The sequence below is a fragment of the Porites lutea genome, chromosome 1, assembly GCF_958299795.1.
Source record: "Porites lutea chromosome 1, jaPorLute2.1, whole genome shotgun sequence".
NCBI lineage: Eukaryota > Metazoa > Cnidaria > Anthozoa > Scleractinia > Poritidae > Porites > Porites lutea.
Genome location: NC_133201.1, coordinates 41,813,438 through 41,841,136, shown reverse-complemented (window position 1 = coordinate 41,841,136; position 27,699 = coordinate 41,813,438). Strand labels below are relative to the sequence as shown.

The following is a 27,699-nucleotide window of genomic DNA, read 5'->3' as shown; positions in this document are numbered from 1 at the left end:
GGACTCTACCATGAGCTGTGACGTCACCGAGAGATACGAGCCCGCTCTTTTCCAGACTTCGCGCGGACAACGGACCAAGAGAGAACGCCTAGGGACTAGGCAGTTAAAACAACTCTTCTGTTCTAGAATAGACCATTTTACAGTTACGGGTAGAAACGAGGCTGAACAACCCTTCCTGCTTTAAGTCATGTTGTTCTTATACTAACTACAGTGTATCGTTTTTCGACGTAATTTTCGCAAAAAAAGGTAAGAGGTTTGTATCAAAATAAGGTCAACCTCGGCCTCGCGTAGACTTAAAGGCTAGGAAACCAATCTTACGACTGCAAAATGGTCCTCCATTTCTTCGGACGATGCGTTTTACAAACCCACTGGCGTTGTCAATCAAATCGTTTATATCGAAAATTGCGGAGAGCAATTCAAGGTTAAAAGCACAAATGTAATTTACAACTTAGGTCAAATATCGTATTAAAGTACTTCAAGTTGTGTCCATCTAATTCACTGTTAATTTTCTTGTTTTTCTCTGGGAGCTGGTGAGGGCAAGTACTTTAAAAATATCTTTACTCATGATCAGATAGAGCTTGTAGTCAATTGGAGATCCTCACTACAGCTTGTATAATAAAATCACCGGATACTAAATAGCGGCACTTAAGTTTAAATGCCGTTAGCCTTAAGTACAACGAAACACACTAATATTCCAGCAAAATCTGCCGGAACACCTTCTATAGCAAATTCGGAAACACCAGGCACATTTTGTTCCTGTAAAATAACGCAATAAAAAGGTCTGTTAGTATTGCCGTCATGATGTTGTTAGTCACATTATTTTCAGGTGAAATCCGTTTGAATTCAGTTTCGGTCTGAAGTGCAGTGAAGTGTCAGGAACAACTGGTGTTTTACAGTGGTGGATCCAGACCTTCAGATGGGGGGGGGGGGGGGGGGGGGGCGGTCTCAAAAAAATTTGTTTTCGGCCCTTCGGGTCTCAGTTTCGTCTAGAAATAAGGCGAAAGGGGGTGGGAGGTGGGGGGGGGGGGGCCTCCCCTGTATCCGCCACTGTTTAATGTATTCATAAACTGCTGTTGAGTTGTTGTGCCAGTTTTTTCTTGATGTTGCTGTTTCCAACACTTTTACTGATAATGTTGTCAAATGGTCTTCAGAAAATTCTTACTGACCTAAACTCGTTCTTGACACCATTACAGTTCAACTTACTGTAGACTTAAAGGATTTTCTGTTTGATGAGGTGAATGGGCAGGTTTGCGCACACGGCGGCCATTTCATCACTTAGGAACGAACGATCATCGAGAGTACCAACAAACGCATATTCATTTTCCCCTTGTGTCTCTACCTGGCTGCTATCCTGATTCAACTGCTGTAGGGAAGATAGAAAGACGTTTAAAGGTACTGTATCAGGGTTTTTATTTTGTTAAGAAATTGAGAATGACAACATCACAGCATTGTATAAAACATATATGTCTCTCTAGTATCATATCAAACGTTACAAACAACGAAAAACATAGAAAAACTGTTAGATTAACAAGTTTTCAAAGACCACATTACAATCCGTTTCAATCTTCTTCAACAGTGTCCATCCATGCCTCCTTTTGTATCAGTTCTGTATCATTTTTACCTTCTTTTCATGCTTTGATTCCTCTCATGCCACGTTTCAAACATCAGTACCAGGAACTTGGTTAAGAATGAATAAAAAGTGAAAAACTGATAGTACATGAGACTTTGACATGTTGATACCCGAAACTCAACTTTTTCAACAAAAAGTCATATTTTTATTTCTCCTTTTCAGCGAGGGATAAAGACATATGCATTAGATAAAGTAACTGAATGACTTTTGGACTGAAATTAAATGTACTCACCCTTTCAAGCAGCCTCTTGAGGTCAGCCGGTTTTGGTAAATTATCGGTGGATTCGCTCAGAAAACAAGCTTTCTGAATTGACATTCGGTGCATGGTCATGTTCTATGCCAACAGACAAACTGGTTTTTAATAAAGCTTCAAAATGTCATAATAAATCAAATTCTTTTTCAATACAACTGTAGGCCTGTCCCGATTGTGCTCGGTAACTTTTCAGCGACCTTTGGCGTTGGGAGCAACTTTTTGCGGTTCTAGGACCCTCGAGCAAGTTTTTGCCTTTCTTAGTAACTTTTGAGCAAAATATAGGTTTAGGGCACATATCAAGCACGAAAACGTTAACGATGTCATAAAAAACTTCAAGTTATGTGAATTTCTTGCAGAGTGCTTATCAATCTAAAGATTTGCATAGGAGGGTAAAAAAAATAAAGACATTTCGATCAATTATAGAAAAGAAGAATAAGGGCTCTCATAGTGAGCTTGAGTTACCTGTGGTTTCGCCCATATTTGAGAACAACTCTTTAAAGATAAGTTTCAAACTATTTTTTCTTGACCGATATTTAGCAATCATCGTGAAGAAGCGGCAGTTTAAGATTAATATTTCAATTTCCTAACCCTCCCACTCCTCCCCTCTCACTCACCTGTTTGAAATCATAAATAACCTCGACCTCTCCAGGGACATCAGGGCTGGTGCCGCCATTACTGGCCGTCTGAAAGGTTTCTGTTTCCTTTTTAGAGTCAATTTTAATAGTTTCGTCGAGATCTTTGTCTCCATCCTTCAATTTACATTTGTACTTCGACACTGTATCCTTCAAGGAAGATGTAAATGAAAGTCGTAAGTCAGTCGTAAGTTTCCGTTATAGATTTGGCTTTTTCTGTGTTGCACTTTTGAATAACCTACCGAGCCTTGCAAGAACTGGACACCAGTAGAAATCCAAAAAGCAACGTGCACATTTTCATGAAAATAGAAGAGATCTCACGCTTACCTTTTTCTCGTCTATTCTGCATTTACAAACTGTTGCTCGTGGCGTGACAACAACAAAGACAGCAAAGTACAGAGTGAAAGTCTTGAACTCCTGGTGAAGAAAAGGAAAAGCCAAAATAAGGTCAATAATGTTGCAAATTCACCACAGCTTAAGAGTACTAACTGCGGGTGCATATGAGGAAACTAAAATTAATATTGCCATAAATACAAAGAAGGTCATTCAGAGGCAACTTGTAAAGCATTAGTTACCATTCTAGCTCATTGCTCCTCTTTAGCACTATCTGTGGTTCTTATCTTCTTTTTTTCACCACAAACTTTCCAACTGTTTGACTGAAGGTGAATGATCACTTTTATACTAACTGTTGGCCTGTTTCATGTGTCTGGTTCATTAGCCACATTCTTAAAGGAATATAGCACTTCCCTAAGCACGTACATACCTTTTTAAGACGTGCGGGGACACGCGTTCACCGCGGAATCCAGATGAATTTACGTAATAAAGTAATCATAGCTTACATGAGCATTTGGAGGATCTCAATCGAACAAAAAATTTACACAGATATGGTTAGACAAATACTCTGACATTTCTCAAAAAAAATATTTACTTTATAATTTAACAAACCCGAAGGGTACTCTTGCGAATTCTTAGTGGGGGTATGTCGCCCGATTCTTCAAACCCTGACCCTGTTTCAGACTTAAAAATGTCACTTTTCTGCACCCGTATTTAGACTTAGCCTCTAAAATCCATGCGCTTTTCCAGATCTACCCTTTAAGAAATTATGTCATCATTAATTTGATTAGAATAGCAAGAAAAAGATTGGCTTTTTTCGATGCTAGCGTAATTTTTGGCATAATTCGTCCGTTACAAGCATAATTTTCATTTACTTTCTGCAAAAAAGCATATGCTAGAATAATTTGCACCTTGGGCTAGTTTTGAAGGAGAAAAGTGTCATTTATTAATCATGCAACCAATTTTTTTTTGGCCCGAGATCAGCGTTAAAGGTCCCACAGGAAGTGCTTTAGGATTCTTTTCACAGAACTCAACGCATGCTCATAACTAGCTCGGTTACCCAAGGTGACGACCAAGTGCTGATCGTTAATTGTTTGTGTTTTATAGTTGTCAGACGTCAGACAGTTTTGTTGTTTCAGTAGTTTTTTTTATACCCTTTTACATTCATCTATCACTGCATATACTCATACTACATATATCAATTAAGCACGGCTCCCAAAGTTTCTAGATGTAATTATAGTAAATGAGTTTGCCATTTACTCGTTTGATGCATAGTTATTGACGTGTTTTTACCAAAATTAAAGTGAAAAGAGAAAGCACAATTTAGCATAATTTTGAAAAAAAAATCGGGCAATTTTGTAAAATATGCTACTTTTACTAGCATAATCGATAAGGGCCTACAAAAAGATACATGTATCTTAAATTCGAATTCCCATTACTACTTTTTTTCTTATTCATTTGGAATTGAAACGGCACATACGTTCATACACTCCCGTTGTTCGCTCGAAAACCACACCCGATTCCAGACCAAAATGGGAAAATTCTATCACAAACCATCAAGCGGCACATATATGGCTTATACAATGTATAAGGGAGTACCCCCCGGGGGACCAAATAATGATTATTATAATATAATAGTAATAATTTATTATTTACAAAGCACAAAATAACATTTGAATATGATCTAATGCGCTAATATACGTGTTGCTATTGTTTCCTAATTTTTCTTTTGCTGCTTACCTTGCCCAGTGGGTACAGCATAGGTGATCAATGTTCCTGTTACCACTATGAATTTCCGGGTATGAATTCCCATTTGTTTCTAGAACAATGTTCAATAGCAAATTTAGTAATACCTTACAGTCCTTTATTTTAATCAAGACACAGGGTTGACTCTTCTAATTCTCATTTTAAACGGTAAAGAGGTCAGAAAAGGGTAACTGCTATAAATGAGTTAACAAAGAGCTTGAGAATTGCTTATTGTGCTTATTAATCATAATTTGTAGTTTGACGAGAGGAAGAACAACTGGTGCTAAAGACCAGGTTACAAGCCCACAGTTTTAGTGACAGGTGGAGTTTCTCAGAGCTGAAACATCTAATTCGAATTAAAGTTCCCCAAAATAACTTAATTCAGCCTTTTTGCGCAAAAACAGTAATTGCGTTTTTTTACGAACCGAGGAAATAGCCGTCATGTACAGATTCGATTTGAAAAAAAAAAAAAAATGCCTGAGACGGCCTCAATGAAACAAAAAGGACGCTAAGTTTATTTAACATCAGCACTCCCCCCCCCCCCCCCCGGCCACTCTCCTTCTTCTGACGAGGCCGCATACATTTCCTTTCTGAAAATAATAAACGGTAAAGATTAAAAAAAGTCTCAGAACTGAACGAAAACTATGCAATTTCAACATCACGTAAATGTGTTTCTTTTAAAAGAGTCCAGTCAAATCGATACTAAATAGCCCCCACAGCCATTCCTGATCATGAGACACCACATATAAGATGTACTGCACATGGGAATTGATGTCTGGAGGCAATCTTCTACACGGTCACTTGCAATTAGTGAACTAAAAAGGTAGGCTATTCAAATGCTATTGTCAGCAAAGATTTCTGGGTATGTTGACTGTTATAAATCACATTGATCAAAACTAACAACACTAATTAAAAACGTCCAACTCGGAAAAACTATAAGCAGAATATTTTATTAAGATACACATAAAAGGTATCGTTTTATAACTGGAACACTCCCCCTCTCCCCCCCCCCCCCCTCCCCCTTGCAGGTCGATGTTATCCAGCGTTCCAGTGGAATGAGTAAACAATTGAATTCATTAAGCCAGGAAAGGAGTGGAGCGGGTCTCTCAAATATTTCCCCTCAGCTTCTCTCAATTTTGTCCTTCTCTTCTTTCTTCTTCCGCCTTTTGCGGCAAACTTAGAACCTGAAACAAGCCACGATGATCTGGTAAAGATTCGATTACAAACGGCTACACGACCAGTTCCTGTCACAAACCAAAATCAGCACGCACTTTCCCTGATGCAGTGATTGCGCCAAAGGACTGAAACTGCCGCGGTCTACATTGTTCTAATGTTCCATCGCTCTATTCGAGTGACTGCTAAGAAACTTTTAATGCTTACGTTACAACACGCTGAGCAGTGTCCTTAGTCACGTGTATAAGCAGGGAGGTCTCAGTCACTCTGACTTGGTTCAGTCAAACACTTGACCTTTCTAATAAGCTTCTTGTCGCGTCACATGCTTGATCTCACGCTAAGTATCTTTGTCATGCTATAAAGTTTAATTCTACAAATGAGCTATTTCCTTGTATCTCGCTTATGCAGGGTGTGCACTTTAATTAATTTCTTTTCCGTTTGCTTTTTAATAACCGGCTTCCATCTTTTCAAAGGGAACCTTGTTGTTTTCCCTCTTATTTTAGCATTTTTTTTTCTGGTTAAGTCGGCCATTTTGTAGTATCGCTGCTTGTTTAGCCCTTGGCTTATATTTAGCAGTATGAAGGGTGCCGCTACACGAAGACTTAACGTCCTGCGTACGTCGTTTCTCTCCTTCAGAAGTACTGCATAATGAAATTTACCGACTGACTGATTGTTTTCCTTCGTGTAGCAGTGGTGGCTATATCAAGTATATTATATTTTTGGTTTGCAAAGGGGGGAAGGGGCGGGGGGAGTGAGGGCGCAGCAGGGGATATTTAACGTCTTTCTCTTATTTTGGCCAAGCGAATAATTTGGAACTCCATACACGCTATTTATTTGCTGTTGTTGAAAAACCGCACTCAATGTTGAAATATCTCCATTTAATCTTACGCTAAAAGAATAAAGTGATGCTTTTGCAACAATATTTAGATTTATATGTTTCAGCTCTTGACGCACGCTGTGCTTACGTCATTAATTGACCTCGCGACCTGGTCACAGCTTTAGTAGAAGTTCCTCCTTTCATCAAACTCTTTATTATTTGAAGCCCAAATTAAATGTAATGTCGCGTGGTACTTATGGCATCAATTATCAAACAGAGAATTAACCCTGAACAGAAATAATAAAAGTTTTAAACATAACCAATGAAATCATCACTAAACAATTCCGGTAGGAATCGAAACAGCGCGCAGTGTCCTAAAAATGTTCCTTTACATTAGCATTGCAAGCAGATTAAAAAGAAGCGACTTATTAAAACATTTAGCTATAAAAAATTGTGTTAAAACTATTCTTAAAAACATTTTAAGAACATCGAAACTTTGTATATTTATATTTTTTATAAAATTTCTTTAAATGTTTTTAAAAAAAGTTTTTGTGCAATTTTTTTTTTATAGCTAATTGCTTAAAGCATTTTATTAATTGACTTATCGTCATACTGAATCTCCTACAGACCTTTTCATTGTTCTGTAACAAGCTTAAGAATTGGGAGACGCGACTCCTCCTCTCAATTGACAGCTATACAACAAGGAATTGGGAGTCTTTGTTCTGTGTGGTGTTGAAAAGTGGAGAACTGCAGGTGAAAAAAAAGCACACTAGCTAAATTTCCTTTCAAGCATTCATTGCTTTAACCCGTCTCTCAAACTATGAAAGATCACATGCTGTCCCAAGTTCTCTGATCTACAACGAGGCCCAACAGAACCAGTGTTTGAGTCATATTAATATGGGAAGGGTACACCAAAGGTTGTACTTCGTAGCACAGCTGCCCATGTATATACAACTATTCAGAAAACTTCATCAGTGTGTAAACTGAAGAACTCTTAATAAATCATTTGCTTTTGTTGTAGAAACTTTATTCTCCAGCTTAAGTTGTTAATAGCCAAGTTGGGTAGCAAAAGTGCGGTGGAAATAGGTGAATTAATGCCTGCCTTGAACAAAGAAAACTTGATTACTACTTCAATCGAATAACAAGTATTTATAATTTCGTAAAACAAAATCGCTAATAACACTCCTTCGCGTCAATTCATGGTTTTTGTGGTAAAAATCGTTGCACTTTTGGAACAATACGCGCTGAAGGGAGTGCTTGTTCCCGTTGAGAGCCTGGATATCGCGTTAAAAACCAGGAACATGAATCAGGCCCGCAGATGGTATAAAAATGGCTGATTTGCACTACCTTGCAATCAATTTCAAATTTGAAAGTCTGTGCATCAAGAGCAAGAAGAAAACAAGAGTTGTTTTCACAACAGGGGTTCTACAATGGTTAGTTAATGTTATTTCTGACGAATGAGCCCGCGAAGAAGGCAGAAATAAATATTTTGACGGCACGAGATACAACAGAGCCTGGGTACTAGGCCGGGTGCACCATGGGTGGCCATATCGGGGGTATATAAGGCTGCGTATATCACGTGTACGTCATCTAGGCTTACGAACCAACCTCTCTTTGGTTTTTCTTAACGTTCTTATCGGCTCTTTCTTGCGTTATATCCGTCAGCAAAGACGAAGTGTCCGATCTCATTCAGGAGAATAACAAACAGTTAATGGACTCGTTTAAAGATTTGTTACAGAAACCGTTGGTCAAATCAAGCGCGCTAATGAATATTTGGCCGAGCAGCAGATGAAAGAAATTAAGAAACTAAATTATAACGAACCACGTAAGTTCAAGAAGAAGACCAACGAAGACCAGTTTCAAAGGATCCACAGTGCAGAATTTCGCGGCCGTGTAGCGTACTAGGCCCGTAAGAAGAAGAAGACCACTCTTTCAACTCTCAACAACAGATCCTCGCCAGTGGGAACGCCGGCGTCCACCTCAAGTTCACATATGCAACCCCAGCCTCTTATGTCAAGCGTTCCTGTTTTTCGCCTTCTCGTCGACCCAGTGTCGGGACCTGTTTTGCCTGTGGAAAGCGTTCCTGTTACCCGACGATGGACAAGCCAAGCATCCCAAACTCCTAAATGGCTAGATGAAGGACAACAACCAGGTGCAGTCTATTCTAATTTAGTACTGAATTTTTTAGGCGGCAAGCCGTAATATGGATCAGGATTGTCTCGATGTTACACCAGTTTCTTCTGACGTTCACCCCGCTAGTTTTAGGCGCCGTTTAGAGCTCTGAGTGTACCGTTGATATTTCTATTCTGCCTTCAGTTTGGGGAAGATTTTTCATAGTGATCTATTTCTGGCATACTTTGCTAGTTTCTCTGTTCATTTTGAATGTTATTAGTCTTAGTTACAGAATTCCCTTCTGCCAGCTTTTTATGTTTTTTTACAAATCCTACAATGCCTCCGCACGTGTTTACGGTTCTTTTTGTCCGTAGCTGTTAATGAGCTTCCCAGTCTCAACTCCCTTTTAGAAATTTTTTGCATTCCAATATCATTTACCGGCTTTCTGTTTGACGCGCCGCTCCGGCTAACAAAGGTTAATCCTGGATTTTAAGCACGTTTGCACCTTTTTCTTCAAACAGAAATTCAAGTGCGAAGACTTGTCCATGCCCACTTTAATTTTTAAGATGGGTTTTTATTTATTCATATTTTATCTCTAGTGCGGTTATCGTAATATTCCCTTATCACCGGTATTTCCTTGCGTTCGCCTGGGATCTCGGCACCTGGATTTTTAGGTATTTTCTACTTTGCGCGCTTCCCTTTGGGTTGTTGTCAGCCTCCCTCTAACCGCTTCAGAAATCCAGAAGCCTAGGTATCCCTATTGCCATTTTTCTTGACTATGGTCTAGCTATAGGAGTAGGAACCTATCGCGTTCAGGCCTAAATTTACAGTTTGCGGACTGTTCATGCCAATTTGCTTTAGTATCGTTTTGTTCAAATTCCTAATGAGGAAAAGTCCCTCTGGGAGCCCGTCCAAATTTTCTAGTGGCTTCGTGTTCATCTCAACATAACACTCTCGATGGAAGTATTAGAGCCACGGATGAATGCCTTGCTAAATTGTCTAACGACCTGGCGGCTTTGTCTTCATATTAGTCTTCCACCACAGTCCACGTTCTACGCGTCCCGTGTGTAGCCGCCCATAGTATTTCCCTCTCGAGTTGCGTGGGATCCGTCGCGTGTATCATGGCCCGATTTCTTTTCTCAGTTGTTTACTCAGCTGTTTCCTGGGATAGCTAGGTTTTCCTGTCCGTTGATTCTTTGTATGAAATTGAATTTTGGTCGAACTATGTTAGCCTCTCTACGGCAAAATTTATTGAGGGGTTCCAGTTCGCTTCCAGTGAGAGTAAGCTCCGGCTTCTCCGATGCTTCCGATTCAGCCTGCGGCGCTTAAGGGGAGTCTGATTTTTCATCAGAATTGGTCGGAAAGTGTTCGTAGATTGACTTGTAGAGAGCTTTAAGCGGTTTGTCGTGCCTTACTAGCCTTCGCGAGCCCTTTATCTAATTCCAAGGTTTTTTGGTATTCTGACAACCAGAACGTCAAATCCATTCTTCGCGACGGCAGCAGGAAATGCGATCTCAAGGACTTAGACCTAGTTGTTTTTCTAATTTGCTCCCATCAGTGTATTTCGTTCGAGGTCGAGTGGGTCCCTAGGGACCTGAACGCCAGTGCGGACTGTATCTGCAAGCTCGTTGAATTCGATGGTTACGGCCTCAACGATTTTGTTTTTGAAGGGCTAAATCACCTCTTAAGTCCTAACACTATTGACAGGTTCGCCTGTAGCTACAACGGCTAGTTGCCTAGGCTTTACTCTCTACTTTTTTAGCCAGGCTGTTAGGCTGTTTATGCCTTCGCTCAAAATTGGGGTTAGGACAACAACTGTCTTGGCCCACCTGTTTGCTTCATTGTCAGAGTCAGATACATTGGGTTCTGCCCCGCTCACTGGAACCCTTATTCCTCTCCTATGGAAGTCAGCTATTTTCTGGAATGTTTCTACTAGAGATGGAGTGCATTGGAATAGTTCGTTGTGGACTGGGTTTTATTGCCTAAGTTCCAGGGGTTATTTGTTCCAGGGAAGGTCCGTAGTTCCCTTTTCAGAACCAGGCCTTTAGTTTTTGGCGTGATAGCGCTTCGAGTTTATTTTCGGCGCCCCAGACCTCCCTCGTCCCTGGCGGGCTTCTGCTCTATGCCGCCTGACGGAAAGTGTTACCAGTGCCTCTACACGCGTGTTATGCGTACCTTTAGGTTTGGACCCATTAGGTTTTTGCATGTAGCTTTTTGACCCCCTCCCCCCCCTCCCGCCCACTCTCCTCTCACTTCCCTTTTCCGGTGTTTTAAGCTCGCTTTTTTTTAAAATTCTTTTTTATTTCGTGCTCCTCACATTTTCTTTTTGTATTTTCGATTACTTTTCAGATATATTCCGCTCTGGTTTCTAGCGCGGGCCCCAGAATTTCCCACCAGAGGGTTGAATCCTGAGCCTGACAGACAGTCTACAATGCAATCGACGGTTCTCTCCTCAAAGGCCGTTAGTACGACAGTGGTGTACCTTCGTGCTTCTCGCAAGTAAAAATGTTTTGCTGCCAGTAAGCTTCATTCCTGGGCCTGTCCTGCCAGTCCCTGCCATGTTGCCTTGTATTTGCAACACCTCATTGAAGAGTCGCACTCCCCGTGCGTCGTAGACTCGGCTTTTTATGGTTTAAATGGGCTCATACCATGGCGGGTATCCCCTCTCACACGGGTAACTCGATTATTGATGGGGTTAGGTCTGTTTCCAAAACGATTTTAGGTTTGATGAGGTCTCCATAATTAGGGGGTATTATATTTTCTTTCATGAGGGTTCATGATCATTAAGGTTCTCAAAAGCAAGAACGACCAACTTTGTAAGGGCGATGAATCGAAGTGGTTTTTTCGGTAATGTTTGGCCCTGCTTGTCCTGTCAAGCTTCTTAAGAGATACCTTGCTCATTTTTCCATCCCCTCTAGCTCCAGGGATCTCATTTTTGCCCCATGTCTCGCCGGAACAACTTTAAGTTAGTTTCCCAGGACAAGCCTGTCAGCTATACCACAGTTAGAGAGGCTTTTCGCAAGGACCTGAGAATTGTCGGGATTGACACTTCAACTTCTGGTTTTTATTCCTTGCGTTCGAGAGGGGCCACTTCCGCTGCTTATAATGGTGTTAGTGACAGTGTATTTCAGTGGCTCGGCCGCTGGAGGTCCGTTCTAGCCAAGGACGCCTACCGATAATGACCTAGAAAAAAGGCTGTCAGTTTCCAAGTTTCTTGGGCTCTAGAAGCTTTCATTTGTCATTCGCCCAATACTTTGTCACTCTACTTACTTTGTAGGGTTGGTTCTCGCCAAGCCGTCCCAAAATAAACTTATTTGCCATTACGTTTTGTCTGTTGATGTTGTGTAGTGGAGTCAAAATATGTTATTTCTGACGAATGAGCCCGCGAAGAAGGCAGAAATAAATATTTTGACGGCACGAGATACAACAGAGCCTGGGTACTAGGCCGGGTGCACCATGGGTAGCCATATCGGGGGTATATAAGGCTGCGTATATCACGTGTACGTCATCTAGGCTTACGAACCAACCTCTCTTTGGTTTTTCTTAAATTTTTGTTTTATTTATTTTTGGAGCAACATATTCTCGATTACATTGTTAAGTCCCGTAGGAAGGGCTTTGAGCTTGAGCCTTGGTTCCTACCCAGATTTCCTGCCCGCATTTTTTCCCTTCGGGGTTTTTTTGGGCAGGTTTTTTCTGGCCTTCGTCTGACCGCATTTACTTCAGTTTGTAAGCGGTAGCTCAGCTCTGCTAGTTTTCAACTTTTCCCGCTTTTCTTATTTTATGTACTTGTACAGTTATCACAGTTTTGCACCTAATCCTTTACTTGATATATTTATTTTCTATGTATGCTTAGGTCAGCTGTCCCGGAACCGCTCTTTAGGAGGCGACATAAGTCTCGTTTGACGCAATTAGGTTGCAGTCAATGTTACAGACCTCTAGCCAGGGTTGTTATCCATTTGTTTACCCTCAATGTCCCGCCCTAGCCTTTTATGGCAGCCTTACTGGTTATTAGGCTACGTGTCTTGTTGGGTACATTAGTGGAGATAATCCCCAGTTTTCCTGACACTCAGCCTCTGTGCTCCTGAGAAGTGTTCCCGGTCCCAGTTATCCGTTGATCAGAGTTTTATTAAATTTCCCCAGCCTAACTGGCAGCCTAACTGGTACTAAGCCTGCGTGCTTCTTTGAGGGATTCAGGTCCAGATCGACCAGTTGTAGAGGTTCTTTCTTTTTGCTTAGCCTCTGTGCTCCTACCGTGTTCCCTGTGCCAGTTATGCGTTGTCAGAGTTTTATTAATTAGTTTCCCCAGCCTAACTGGCAGCCTAACTGGCACTAAGCCTGTGTGCTTATTTGGGGGATTCAGGTCGAGATCGACCAGTTGTAGCAGTTTTTCTTTTTGCTTAGCTTCTGTGCTCCTACCGTGTTCCCTGTGCCAGTTATCCGTTGTCAGAGTTTCTTTTAATTAGTTTCCCCAGAATAACTGTCAGCCTAACTGGCACTAAGCCTGCGTGCTTAACTGGAAGATTCAGGTTAAGAGCCACCATTTGTAGCACGAGTTTTATCTTTTTGTGAAAGCTAGTTTACAAGTGTTGTACATTAGGTATTCACCAGTAATCACCTTTTATTGTATTTACATAAGTACTTTGTACTTTGTAGGGTTGGTTCTCGCCAAGCCGTCCCAAAATAAACTTATTTGCCATTACGTTTTGTCTGTTGATGTTGTGTAGTGGAGTCAAAATCTGTATATTGTGCATGCCATCTTATAAAAATGAGCTACTTACTGGTACTAGTGGTACCATGTTATCAATTTAAACTGGGATGAAGGATTTGCAACATTAATTGATCTTATTTTTTTGTTTTTCGTTTTCTTTCACCAGTTTAAGGTTTTGATCCTTTCCTTCGCTGTCTTTGTTGTCGTCGCTTCCGGAGCGACAGTTTATAAAAGCGGAGAAGATGAGAAAAAGGTAAGGAGGCAAACCGATACATTTTGATGTACGTATTGCTTTTCGAATTTCATTCCCGTGATGGTGTATCGGCGTTCAAAACCAATGATATTCTACAGCAGGCTAAGTTTTCTGCATTAGTCAATTGAAAAGCAAGGGAGTTACTTGTGCTAATTTCAAAATGTTGTTAAGAGAATCGAGCATCTTAATTTTCCATCTATATCAACACTTCTCCATGCCTTGTTAACCGGTGGGTGACAAAAATTTTAAGCTTCAAAATGGCTATTTCGAAAATAATAGCCGTTTAAAAATCCTATGATAGCCTCTGTGATTCTAAACAAGGCGCCGGATTTTTAACGTGTTCGAGTTCTTCATCAGTGAAGATACATTTCAAAGTTAACTGTAATGTTCTCGTCTGCAATTATTTGAAGTTCTTTATGTAAAAATTCTTGCAAGGCCTCGTAGCGTTCCAATAGGTGGGATGGTTAGCACTCAGTGATAATGTTTGCTTACTTTTTTTTAACTTGAACGATAAGGTTTCGGAGTACAAAGTTAAAGTCAAGGATGGAGACAAAGATTTAGACGAAACTATAAAAATTGACACCAAAGAGGAAACAGAACTCTTTCACATCGCAAGTAATGGCGACACCAACCCCGATGCCCATGAGAGAGTGGGGGGCGGGAAGGTCGATGTTGTTTACGATTTCAAACAGGTGAGTTTGTAGGTCAGAAATTGAAATATGGCATATTTTATCTTAAATATAATTGCCTTCCTTTTGTTTCTTTTACATTCTCTCATTCCTTTTCTTTCGTTCTTCCTTCCTCCTTCTCTTTCTTCTTCTTTCCTTCCTTCGTTTCCTTCGCTCTACGTCGTCTTTTCAGAATGGCCTACTTCAGTTTACTGCTCTCTTTCTCTCTGATTTCGCGTATTAGTCTTCTTTATTGACAATGCACCCCTTGCACGTATAATAATATTTTTTAAATAGTTACAGCCAAGCACATATGTGACTGTTTTCCTTTTGTCTTTTGGTGTAGAACATGGCTATGCACCGAATGTCCAATCAGAAAGCTTGCTTTCTGAGCGACTCTACTGACAATCTACCAAAACTAGCTGACCTCAAGAAATTAATTGAAAAGGTAAGTACATTCTTAGAAGTTGTTTGTTTAGTACCTCTGAAGCTGATGATGTTCACGTAATAGAAGAGAAGAACACTTGCTGGGTTCTAGGTCTTTTTTGGATTCGTTAGTATTGATCAATACTACCAGTTTTACCATTGTATTTTTTACATATTTTTTTCATTGAATAAATGAATGAATGAACGGATGAACGAATGAATGAATGAATGAATGAATGAACTTTATTCACTGCAAATAAAGTTAATTCATTTATTCATCCATTCAATTCTACATCTAACGATATTGGGACAGCTTATTAGATTTTGGTCACATCGAAGGTCCTCTTTTTTGTTTATTCTGCATTTCCGAGGGCTAATTTATTTGTGTATAGTATTTCAGCCTTTTGCAGCATTCGGTACTGTTTTGTAAGATTTTTCACAAAAGTGCAAAAACCTGACATTTTAGCTTTAAAAAATACTCTGAAATGTTAGCTAATGTTGAGCAAGATCTAACTTTTAGGTTCTGGGATCGTTCATTAGGAGATTTGTAATCACGTTTACTGCAAACTAATTATTTTTGTGCGGTATGATTAACACTAAAGGTTAAGTAAAGGGGAAAAGTTGGTCACTTGCTACAAAATTACGCAACCCTTATTAGGGGCGCGACCATTTAACTTTTGAGGGGGTGGATGGGAAAGGGTGATTTCAAAGAAAATATATCTTGCAGACTGATTTCGAGGGGAAAAAAAAATTCTTGCAAGGAAATGCCTGGCTAATAAAAACTCCTACACCGGAAAAAAATATCTTTCATGGCGTATAATGCTGGAAAAAAATCTTAAACCATTGTATGTCAGGAAAAAAATCTGTCACTTCTGGAAGTTTGGGAAAAAACAAATTCTTACACAAACCAAATTACCCATAGCACCCCTACCCCCACCCACTTAGAAGTCAAATGGTCGGCCCCTTAGGAATAGACAATTGAAGAAAAGGGTTCCTTTTGGAGAATAAACTCATACTCTTTCTTATGAAGCAGTCATTTAATCGCGATCAGAGATTTGTCTCATACATTTTGGCGTTGACGGTAGACCATCCGTAAAGACTCGTAAAGAATTGTGCTTTTTTTCCCTTCAGCAACTGAACCAGGATAGCAGCGAGGCAGAGACACAAGGGAAGACTGAATATGCCGTTGTTGGTACTGTCAATGACCGCTCATTCCTGAGTGATGAAATGGCTGCTATGTGTGCTAAGTTGTCGATTTATCGCATCAAGCAGAGAAACCTCCCAGTCCAGCGTAAGTTAAATAATGCTTCAATAAAAAACATACATGTAGATAAAATTTTTAAGAGTATAAGTCTGTCTTACAACAATTAACAGCGGGAGCAGTGGGAACAACAAAAACAAAAGTTACCAGTTAAAGCAACCAGCTAACTATCATGAACAAGGCTCAGTCATTTTTTTTAGTCGTTTTTAGTTCTCGCGCAGTTAACTGGGTTAAAGCCTGTGCGACTATCAGCATCACGGTCTAAACTAACATAATTTTTTTCGTTATTTTGCAGGAACAAAACGTGCCTGGTGTTTCCGAATTTGCTACAGGAGATACTCGGGCATCTTTTGTTGGAATATTTGTGTGGTGCGTTGTACTTAAGGCTAATAAACAGCCTATAAGCATATTAGTGGCTAAGATTTGCTAAGGCATTGATTCATAGTGATTAGATATATATGATCCAACAAAACCTTCAATCAGCTCGACATTTAGGATAACGGTATTGATTTTAAAGCTGGAAAACAAGAGCAAAAATGAAAAAAAATATTAGACATGCACGCTACCTATTTTTGTTTGTAAGCTTTTCGTTATAGCTTTTGTCGGACAGGTGGCGGACACGAGGTTAAAGAGCGCGATAACAGAGCCGTTTTATGGAAATACGATCTCAAATCTTTCTTTCTTTGCCTTTTTGCTTTCTCTTTTTTATACAGTAATGGCAAAAGCGAAGGTTGGTACACGCAAGGCGAAAAAACCGTATTGACAATGTAACAATCTCAAACAAAATTTTATTGATGAAGATATGTGCTCAGAAAGGCCGTTTGCCATAATGCTGATATCATACAGAAAGTGGACAACTTGATTCAGCGTTTTATCGACGTTGTATTTCCATAAAACAAAGAACATGACCTCTAATGGGATTTTTCTTTTATGTTACATGATTGTAGTTACTCATGTTTTGAAAACAACGAATAGGCATGGAAAAAATATTTAACTGAATAAAGCCACTTGCAAGTTATAACACCGCGTTTGGCTTCATTGTAACTTATCGTCCATTAAAGGTGTTCAGAGTTCTCTTCAAACCTTTGATGGGTACAAAGCAGCATCCTGTACGGGGGAAAGCCGCAATTTTGATCTTAATTTTTGTGTGCGAGAAGAAGAATACATCTACTTGATCTCACTTCGCTGTAGTCTGTTTCCACTATGCACATTCCGTCAGCTTAAATCCTGTTTAGGAGTTCCAGTAAGAAGTTCTCATCGCGCCTTTATTAAAGCCGGGCATTTTCTGATAATAAGCGAGAGTATTGTTATACAGCTTTTTTCAGGTTACCTATACCACACTTCGACACAATTTTCTCTAACCTGACAGTAAAACCTTGGTCTTAAAAGAGATTAAACTTACCAGTGGTGTTACGTATACGAACACTGCATGGTGGGCATTAATTAATTTCACGGCTAGTCTTTATACATTATTTAATTAGCAATTAATGAATGAGGCTGAGTAGGATGATGTGCTTAATTCTTTATATTCTACGAAAGCCGAATTCATTAATTGCTTTATTATTCATTCAAATAATTCCTAGTTTAAAAACACAGCTAAAACATGATTACCTGCATCAATGTTAAGTTTATCTTCGATAGTGTACGTTTAGGTTTGTCCAGCTCCGCAAATATTCTCCAAATAGCAGATGTCGCCCTCCGAGTTGTCTTCTTGCTTTTTTTGCTATGTTTTTAGCCATTATTTCGCCTAGTTCCAGCTACAGTTCTCACTCTTGAAACGAGTGAAGTGTCCGCCATTGTAGTTTTCACAACGAAAGCAACTCAACCTCGTCCCCAGGTCTTTTCGGTTAACCGTGCATTAACCTGTGGAGTAGCCTGAGTATCAGGCCTTCCTAAGGGGCTAGGGGAGAGGATATTTTACTTTTTCGCTTCCATCTTTCCCCCTTTCCCCCAAAACGCCGGATACTCAGAGAGGGCTGCATTTTTGACGTCATTTCCTCGTTAAACACAAAATTCTTCCAAATTTGGTCATCAGTAGCTGGTTATGGTGAATTATGCGTGTGCTTCTAGCCAATCAGAATTGGGGAAATATTTTGAATGAATAGTAATAGCCTTTTTTCGCTTTGGCAAGAATCATACTTCTGTTTCTATGACAGGGAATGTTCTGAAGATAACCATACTGTCCCCAACGATTTTTTAGGATCAATTTCAATTCAGAGTGTTGTTTAGTTCCTGCCACCACTCCGAGATACGCCGCCTTCATTCTGCTCCCGGCAGGTTTGATCGTTAAGAAAATGGAGTCTTGATACTAATTATTTGTATTTACTATTCCAATTACTTCCGAGGGTGTACCATCGCAACTTGCATGATTGCCGCCCGTACGTCCTGTAACGTTTACCGACATAAGCGATGAGTGGAGGCGACAGGCAAATTAATACAGTTGAACCTCCATGTGCGACCACCTCTTGTAAGCGACCACCTCCCATAAGTGACCGTCAATCCAAAACACCAAAATTTTCCCAGTCAAAGCCTTACAGTTGGAACCTCTAGTAACGACCACCTTCTGTAAGCCACCGCGCCCACCGTTTGGGCCTGACGGTTAATGATTCTCCATTGTTTTTAACCTTTTGAAAGTGACTGCTTGACGCATTCTCTGATCTACTCGCTGTGTGCACAATTGTGTGCACTATGTTTACATAGAACATACGAAGCACTTTAGTGACAACATGGAACTACACATATCCTAACTTAGACATTTTATGCAATAAATTATCTTCCATAAAGTAGTTGTGCCTGGATCTCTTCTTGAAAGAGGCCCCCCCTGTGGTTCGATTCTTGTAAGCAACCACCTCCCGTGAGCGACCACTCAGTCTTTACATTTTGGGTGGTCGCTTACGGAAGGTTTGAATGTATAATGAACTTTGTTTTGCGACGCTGCTGATGGATCGTTGCCAAAGCATCATACCTTACGGAAGGCCTGATAAACTTAATAGGTAACACTGGTGCAAGAGACCATAGAACTGCGTCGAAGAAGAGATCGGACGAAGGAGGGGGCGGCTTGAACGGGACATCCTGAACTTTTTATCGAGTTACCTTTTTCCAAGCGCAAGACAATTAAGCGGCTGTGAGGATGCTCAAAGTATTTTGTCGAAGATAAAAAAAGATCGACCAAGTGTTGACCCTACCTCAAAGAACCAATGTTATTTTAGCAGTTGGCGTCGACGCGAGAAGTGGCAATTCTAAATTATAAATAATAATAAAAAAAACCTTGGCAAATTACCCAAATACGTGATCTTGGCTGTATATAACGACCTATTGTGACAGAGCAGACAAGCGTCTTTACCATGCAAGTAGACGGATATGGCAACTCAAAAGCAGCGTATGCCCTCCTTTGCATCAGGCTTTCTGTTTTGTCTATTGTGTTTTACTGTGCCGGGTATTTGAGAGTTGAACTAGAGTTACATGAGCAGAAGAATAGGATTAACGCTGGGTGTCTAGAAAACACAGACCTCGAAAACAAATCTGTCCGTGATACAAGTAAAAGGCCTTGCAATTGATTAATTAATTTACTTGCTACTGATCATGAAAAGTCGATCAACACCACCTATCAAGTGTACTCATCGACATGATACTATCTGACATGATCTGACACGCCAAGACAAAACAAAACTGTTTTGCAAATTTATAGCCAGACTGTGACCTTGCTTGACTGCAATGCGATCTAATCTGGAGCAGTATTTAACAAAGGTTGCTTTGTAAGCTTGCTTTATTCAGCGTATGAAGTCGAAGTAGCCAACATGGCAACCCAAAAACAGCTTATGCCATCTATTTCGAGCATTGTTTCTGTTCTGTCGATCGTGTTCTGCTTTGTTGGGTTTCTGAGAGTTGAAGTGGAGTTAAATGAGCAGAAAAGGAGAATCAACACTCTTGAAAACGTTGCAGAGTCTAAGCCGCAGCCATCAAGTGAAGCGGACCTTATTAAGCCAAAAACGCAAGACTTGGGTAAGCTCATTTCCCGTATTATTTAATATTCAACGTTACAAACACGAAAGATTTTGTTCTCTCGTTATGCGGATATCTCCATGATATAGTAAATGGGTTTGGTGGGCAATGAAATGTGCTAATTGTCTCCCTATTAATCCAATCTGTGGCGATTTCTCAGATTCTTATACGCTTTACAGCGTCTACAGTTATCATTTGAAATTCTCAGAGCCCTGCTAGGTTCACTTCGTTTTCGGACCACAGAATTCTCAAGTGTTACTTAAGAAACAGTCCAAAAATATGATAACGTCATTTTCCTTTCTTCCCATTTGAAACAAGAAATTCTTGGTCGGTGTGCGTCGAAAATTTTAAGCTGGAAGTCATTCAGTTCGGTGCTTTTGATGCAGCACCGAGGTGCCATAAGATGCACGCTCTTAATAAGTTTTTTAATTGCAATAATTACTATCCTAAAACAATTTGTTTTGGCTATTGTTGAAGCTTAGAACTTTGGCTCTACTCTTTTTAGTATTTTGTTCAGCCTTTTTTTTTTGTTTTTCATAATTTTGTCACGGAATACTTCAGAGACGTCTACTGTCTTTTTTCTCCCTTGGCCCGGTTTGTCTCTTCAGGGAGCAACCTCCTTTCCAGGGTTCTCTCTCCCTCCTTACTCACGCTTTTATCGCACACTGTGCAAACCACCCATGTAGAATTTCCAAGATAAGACAGAACACCAGTAACGAACTTACGGCTAGAAATAAAAAAAAATATTTGTGATAAAAGCTATTTTGTCAACCTGTAAGGTAAACTAAATCCAACGGAAACCTGGGTTTTTCGACCTTAAAAGGGTAAAATGTATTACGATTTCGGTGAATCGCTTACCAGAGATTTAGTCGTGGATGTTTGCACGACGGATTCACGACGATGACTATAATGTGTAGGACAGACGTGCGCGCTTCATAGCATGACACGAGATAACTTCCTAGTGGCCATCGCCCCGCTATTCTCTGTCCTCTATCGACGGAGGTGTAAGTCGTCTATCTTAGGGGTTGAAATTGAAGATTTTGGTCTCACTTAGGGTCCGTTCAATATGGAAAGCTAAAGTTTTTATCCGTAAAGGTATTTCCCAGGGTCTTGCGCAAAGAAATATTTGAATAGCATTCGACGTCATACATCTTGACCTCAATTAACCACCACGGCTCTTATTTAGTTATCAACTGATATATTTAGTATGCTTAGCACTGACTATCCGTCATTGTAAATTTATCTTACTCCAATAAGGACATGGTTTGCATAACAAGTTACCTTTCTATCACTTTGACTTTTTATAGTCCGTTTTGGTTGGACTGTCGATCAGGAGGGAAAGCTACTTGTAGGCATATCTACTGTCCCTTTTATTACTGGGTTTGAGCAAAGTGGTTACTTCTGTCGCTTTCCTTGGCTGTTAATAATCCGATTTTAATCATTGATATCGTACCTACATTTTACTTTCTGTCTACCAAGTGTTTATTAATGAACTACCTACGTATTTAATAACCAATGCCAGGAGCCGGCTCCTGCCTATGTGAATGATAACTGAGCCCTTAAGTTACCCAGTGAATAAGGAATAATGAAAGGGTCTACTTACAGGGTCAATAAGCTGCTATAAATAAAGTTTTTAAACAGAATCATCCTGAACACGTGTTGTAGCAACAGTTATGATGAAAAGAATGAAAAAAGTGGAAATTCTCTTCCTCGTTTGATTTCCTTTTCCTCTCCTCATTTCTCCCAATCTTAGTAATGTAATATTAAGAACAAATAAAATATAAAAAGAGTCATTAAGTTGGCGACCAACTTTTGAATACAGTTAGCTAGCCTTATAATTTTAGGTCGGGACATTCCAAGGACTCTCTCTAAAGTCTCGGTTTGTTTTTACCTGTTTAATTTTAGAGCTTCAGGCCCCTGAACGCCAGAGAAACAAACGTCAGCTTAATTCAATGAATGCGACGCGTAAAATCAACAAGCTTTTATCGGATTTAAAACCTCACATCTGTCAGTCAAAAGGTGTTGCGTGTTCACCAGGTCCCCCAGGCCCTCCAGGCCCATCTGGACCGAGGGGAGAGAAAGGAGTCCGGGGACGAAGAGGACAGAGAGGGAGACCAGGAAACAAAGGAGATCAAGGCATTATAGGCTCACCGGGAAAGAGTGGCAAGCAAGGCATTATGGGACCTTTTGGACCGCCTGGTGAAGCTGGTCCTAAAGGACAGAAAGGAGACACTGGGCTTAAGGGAGAGCCTGGTATCAATTCGATTTCAGCCCCAACTGTTGATGTTTATCCTGCAAGGTTAACTGTTAACGAGAGCGAATCAGCCTCCTTTGAGTGTTCCGTTACTGGCAACCCCACGCCTACAGTAGTGTGGATTAATGTGAACAATCAATCAGAAATAAGCCAGGCAACAATTTCACAAGGAATTATGCGTGTACAGAACTTAAAAGGAAGTGATGCGGGTTTGTATAAATGTTCAGCGACAAACATCTTAGGACAGGCGCACGCAGTGGGTCAGCTGGTAGTAAATGGTGAGTTTATATACGTGGCAAGGAGTACAAGAAAATCACGTAAATATAAATTTTGTAGTTCGGCACCTATCGTCAATTAAAAGTGAAGGACATGCAGCTTCATTATCATCTTCACCATCAACAGCAAATGGGCTCCTAGAATGAGGATAAAAGCTTTATTTTAAGTTACAAAAGCGGTTTGTATAAGACATATCTTTAAAAAAGAAGTTAAAACAGTTTTAACTTCTTCTTCAGTCCTAAGTACCGTAAAAGATTTATTACGCCCCACTCTCTACTTAACACCCTCTTTTTCTTTTTTTCCTTCAAGAATGCTCCACTCTCTTATAGAGAGCTAATTTCATATGGGCCAGTTCCTTGTCATCAACACAAACTATGTGTCAGCTGTTCTTTATGGCAGAAATAGTTCAATTCTAGAACTCTCTGGGCAACCTACCTGTGTTTGCCTCGATTTTCTCTTCCCAACTGTTGCCACTGCACTTTTTTTAAAGAAAGAACTAGAGTGAACTGAGTTAAAAGCTACACGCATAAAAATATATACGCATTGGATAGGCATTAAAACAGTTGCTTAATTGAATGTGTCTTTCATTTACAGCTCGCCCTATTATAACCCTTGATCCTGGACCTTTTTATGCCGTTGAAGGAAGCAATGTCACTCTGCCAGTTTGTCACGTGACTGGACATCCCACCCCAGTAGTCACGTGGAGCAAGTCGTTTGGTCAGCTACCGCAGGGGAGAGTACAGAGTAATAACAGCGTCATCAAACTACTTAGTGTCCGTAAAGGTGATTCAGATAATTACCTCTGTACTGCGACTAATCTACTAGGAAGTGTTGTAAAAAGAACAGTATTAGTAGTGGTCCCTATGCCTCGGTTTATTGTTAAACCACCGACGAAACTTGTCGCCTCTTTAAGTCAACGTTTAACGTTGAATTGCAGCGCTACTGGTGATCCTCAACCTGTCATCAGCTGGAGAAAACAAGGATCGAAACTACCAGTCGGTCGTAGTCAGCAAACCAAGGGCGCTTTAGTTATAACACACTTAAGAAAGGAGGACGCAGGAAATTACATTTGTGTTGGAACCAGTGTAGGATTACCTAACCTAGAAGCAGTGACTGTCGTTGAGATTCAGCGTAGAGGTGAGTGCATGCTTCTTCTTCTTTTTCTTCTGTCACTCTCTTATTAAGAGACAACCCCCCAAAAGAGAAAAATAATCTTGGCATTTATTAATTTGGGCGGTCATTTATATGGGGGTAAGACTGCTGTAAAACAAAAATTTCCTGACAGTGAATCGAACTTCTCCAGAAACGATGTGAATTTACCTCGATTATAACGAAATCTCATACATATCTTGTATTAGTTCGTTTAGTAAATGGACGAACTTCGAATGGCCGTGTTGAAGTATACTACAATGGAACTTGGGGCACCGTGTGCGATGATTCCTGGGATATCAAAGATGCTAATGTGGTTTGTCGTGAGCTGGGTTTCTCCAGAGCAAAATCCGCTCTATCCGGTGCAAGGTACGGTCAAGGTTCTGAGCCTACGTGGATGGATGATGTCAACTGTAATGGAGCAGAGGCTTCACTGTTTGATTGTTCTCACAACGGGTGGGGAAATGAGAACTGTGGCCACTCTGAGGATGCAAGTGTAGAGTGTTTGTAAATAGAAAGCCTCGTTTCCCTCTGTTGACACTAAAAAAGGACAAAACCGGTGGTTTCTCAAAAGTAGAGTCACTTTTAAAAATGAGAGGTCTGTCATTTTAGTGTGCAAAAGCAAACATGAGAAGATTTTTGTAAACGCATAGGTGTAGACAGGAACCAGGAAAAGATGTCCAGAGGGAGTTAAAAATATAGTGCTTGTATCGTTTGTATCAGTCTGCGTGTGGCCGGGACCAGGATTAACTTTCCCTTTTATGAGAAGTGTCTGCCTACTGGAGATTGTCTGCTCTGTGAAGCTTTGACTGCTCCAAGGTAATGGTCACGTCGAATTTCAACAGGAAGTAGCTTAGAAATTGCATGATTTTCGCCAGCAACGAGTGGATGCATGAAAAGAATTACAGGGTGTCGCTGATTTTTTTCAGATGAAGGTCCATTTGAAATTAAAGTATTAGCACTTACTAGTTTTAATGGGAAAAAAGCGAATTTTCCCAGCTACAATTTTGCTCACTTTATATCTTATCATGAGCCGGAAAGAAAAAAAAAATTATATGGTTGTAAACGTCAATAATGAAAGGTTTTATCTAAAATTGACCACAGGCGTCAGAAGTATGTTTAAATAATGTTGTTACTCATTCAAAATATTTCCCCGATTCTGATTGGCTTAAAGCACACGCATAATTCACCATAACCAGTTACTGATGACCAAATTTGGAAGAATTTTGTGTTTAGCGAGGAAATGACGTCAAAAATGCAGCGTTTTTGCAAGTTAATGAACCGTTAACTGAGAAGACCTGAGTTGTTTTCACGGTTGTGGAAACAAAAATGGGGACATTTCACTCGTTTCAAGAGTAAGAACTAGGCGAAATAATGGCTAAAAGCATGCAAGAACAGCAAGAATACAACTCGAAGGGCGACATCTGCTATTTGGAGAATATTTGCGGAGCTGAACAACCCTGAACGTGCACTATCGAAGATGAACTTAACATCGATGGATCGATGGAGGTAAGCATGTTTTAGCTATGTTTTTAAACTACGATTTTTAAAAATATCAAAGTAGAGAAAAAAGGGCGGTTTCTTTAAATAGCTTAATGACTGTATACTTAATACTTATGTGTTTTGCCGAGCATGCGTGCTTTAATTCTTAATTACTCAAATTAAAATAAATAGGCCACTTGCACTAGGAGGTCACGTGACCAATGGTTCCTTTAAACAATGAGTTGGAATCTTGCTGATGCCAAAAAAATTGACAGAGCACATAAAAATTATCATAAAAATTAAAAGAGCACATAAAAATTATCTTACACCAGAAATTTTGAGAGGAAACACATTAAAAGGAGATATTTTATGGCACTTTGATTTTCAACAAAGTGGTATGATTTGTATTGGCCCCCATGTTGGAAGACATACTCTTGCCCTCCAACATAGCAGCCAAAACTACTTTTTGCTTGCATCTTGTTAAACGTTTAATAGTTACGCTCAGATGTGCTGTAAAAGCTACCACATCATCTTTTCAACATTTTCCTTGAAGTTTAATTTGCAAAATATTGGTTCAGAAAAAGGTAATTCATAATTGTAAAAATCACATTTTGGTCACGTGACCAGCTACGTTCTTACTCATTTTAAGAAAATGGTCCGGCTTTGAAAAACCAAATCGCTATTATTTTGTTTAAGATATGGAAGGCTTTTCATAAAAATGATGTCACATGACCTCATGGTGCATATGGCCTAATATTTTGTTCAAATATGTCGATTTGAATTTATAATTAACTGATAAGCTATATATTTTTCAGTAATTAAGGAATTGCTGCCATCCTCACTTGCTGTACAAATGGATTCAGCATATATAAGTGCTTTATTCTAGAGGGTCAGTAGAATAGCGAATAAATCAATTCTATAAGTCACACATCGCGGATCAATACTGACTTCAGTATGCATGCATGTCACCTTGGTGTCTGTATTAACCAGGTTCCACTGTAAGACTAATAACTCGCCTAGGGAAACTAATTATTAGTCTGTTTAAGATCAGCCCGATTTTTATCAGATATTTGGTTAATTTTTTGGCAATTGCATTTGAGTGAATTTTGGTAGCTATTTGAGATCTGTCTTTAATAGACTATAAGAGGCCTTCGATTTAATACTAAATCCATTATTTAAGCCTATGTTACTTCAAATAAATCACTTAGCTGAGCATATGAAAAAAACGTGCAGATCAATCTTTCAGCCTTTTTTTTTAATTTGCGCTCCCATCTCTTTTTTAGAGGTGTCGTTGTCAAGTTTGCTTAGCGTTAGCATTATAGAGTTAAAATGGGAACAAACCTTCAGGAACATGTAGATTAAAAGTGGGATTTGAACTTTAGGCAATGAAACTTTAAATTAAAGTTTGTTTTAGCTAGTGACTATTAATTAAAAATAATAAGGTGCAAAATAATCTGTTTTCTTAAAAGATTAAAAAATATCATTAGATTGAACCCTTTTAGCCCCTGCAAAATGATGACAAAATTATGAATAGTGTTTATCATTTCTGAAAAAACCAACGTTATAAATAAAGAAAGCACCCAGAGTCTTGTGCACTTATTGCAGACCTAAGTCCCAACTCTTGGAAATACAAGAGGTGGTAGTCATGCCACCCCTCAAATGGCTTGCGCTGGGCCACAGTTCGTCCTATGCTGATCTTTCGCTCAAATATGCTAAAATGAAAATGAGATATTCGTTTTAGATAGAATATCACTTGATATTTAGGGACAAAGTGATTCACGGACAAGCAATCACAGTAACATTGCGTTTAGTGCATGGCTAAGCGTTGGACTGGTGCCTGACTACAACCGTGCTGTTTTCACTACTTCAGTTTCAACGGAAAATACACAGGAGGAAAACAAGATGAGCGAAGGGCCTTGTGACATCACTTCTCGCTCAAAGTTTACGAAAATGGAGCAATATACGGTCATCTTAGTATGATCAATAGTAACACTGTTTGTTCACTCCTCTTAACTGTCTAAACTCGAGTTTTTCATATCATATGAAAAACTGAGTTTAAAGAAAGTTTTTTTAATCGCTTAGAAGAAACACTCACGCAGTGTTGCATGGACAATTTTGTTTAATAGACCTATTCGGCTAACTCAATGTTGTACCCAATTCAAACCCTTTGGGAATAAAACATTTTGTTTCAGAAATTTCCATATCATTTAAATGTGAATGCCACATTGTAATGCAAATACAGTACACGAAGAATCTTGTCCCCGGGAGATTTGAATTGGGTACAACACTGAGTTAGCCGAATAGGTCTATCCGTCGTTTCTTTGTTGTGTGAATTCCAGAGAAATATCTTTCACTTTGATCATCTGAGAAACACTGAACTATCATATATATATATATATATATATATATATATATATATATATATATATATATATATATATATATATATATATATATATATACATATATATACTTTGTACAAAGGAGAATGGACTACATATGTTGATTTTAATCCTTTATTGAC

At 39.6% G+C, this 27,699-nt stretch overlaps 3 protein-coding genes across 3 annotated transcripts in view; 2 read left to right on the top strand and 1 right to left on the bottom strand.

Annotated features, from left to right (window-relative positions):
- Window positions 1-1,202: 1,202 nt before the first annotated feature.
- Window positions 1,203-27,699, bottom strand: part of LOC140951315 (uncharacterized) — a 76,308-nt gene continuing 49,811 nt past the window's right edge. Inside the window, exons 2-5 of the mRNA XM_073400571.1 lie at window positions 2,843-2,932; window positions 2,498-2,665; window positions 1,863-1,964; window positions 1,203-1,363 (exon numbers count right to left, since the gene is read on the bottom strand). Of these exons, the coding sequence (XP_073256672.1) occupies window positions 1,211-1,363; window positions 1,863-1,964; window positions 2,498-2,665; window positions 2,843-2,932 (513 nt within the window). The 3' untranslated portion in view covers window positions 1,203-1,210. The remainder of the gene's footprint in view (window positions 1,364-1,862; window positions 1,965-2,497; window positions 2,666-2,842; window positions 2,933-27,699) is intronic.
- LOC140924175 (uncharacterized) lies at window positions 11,346-16,396 on the top strand. The gene is made up of 6 exons (XM_073374205.1): window positions 11,346-11,390; window positions 13,571-13,657; window positions 14,173-14,349; window positions 14,672-14,773; window positions 15,895-16,042; window positions 16,308-16,396. Exons 1-6 carry the CDS (start codon window positions 11,346-11,348, stop codon window positions 16,394-16,396), a joined length of 648 nt encoding a protein of 215 aa, XP_073230306.1.
- LOC140951296 (contactin-5-like) lies at window positions 19,801-26,751 on the top strand. Its single transcript, XM_073400550.1, has 4 exons — window positions 19,801-20,014; window positions 21,920-22,546; window positions 23,139-23,681; window positions 23,903-26,751. Exons 1-4 carry the CDS (start codon window positions 19,810-19,812, stop codon window positions 24,202-24,204), a joined length of 1,677 nt encoding a protein of 558 aa, XP_073256651.1. The 5' UTR covers window positions 19,801-19,809; the 3' UTR covers window positions 24,205-26,751.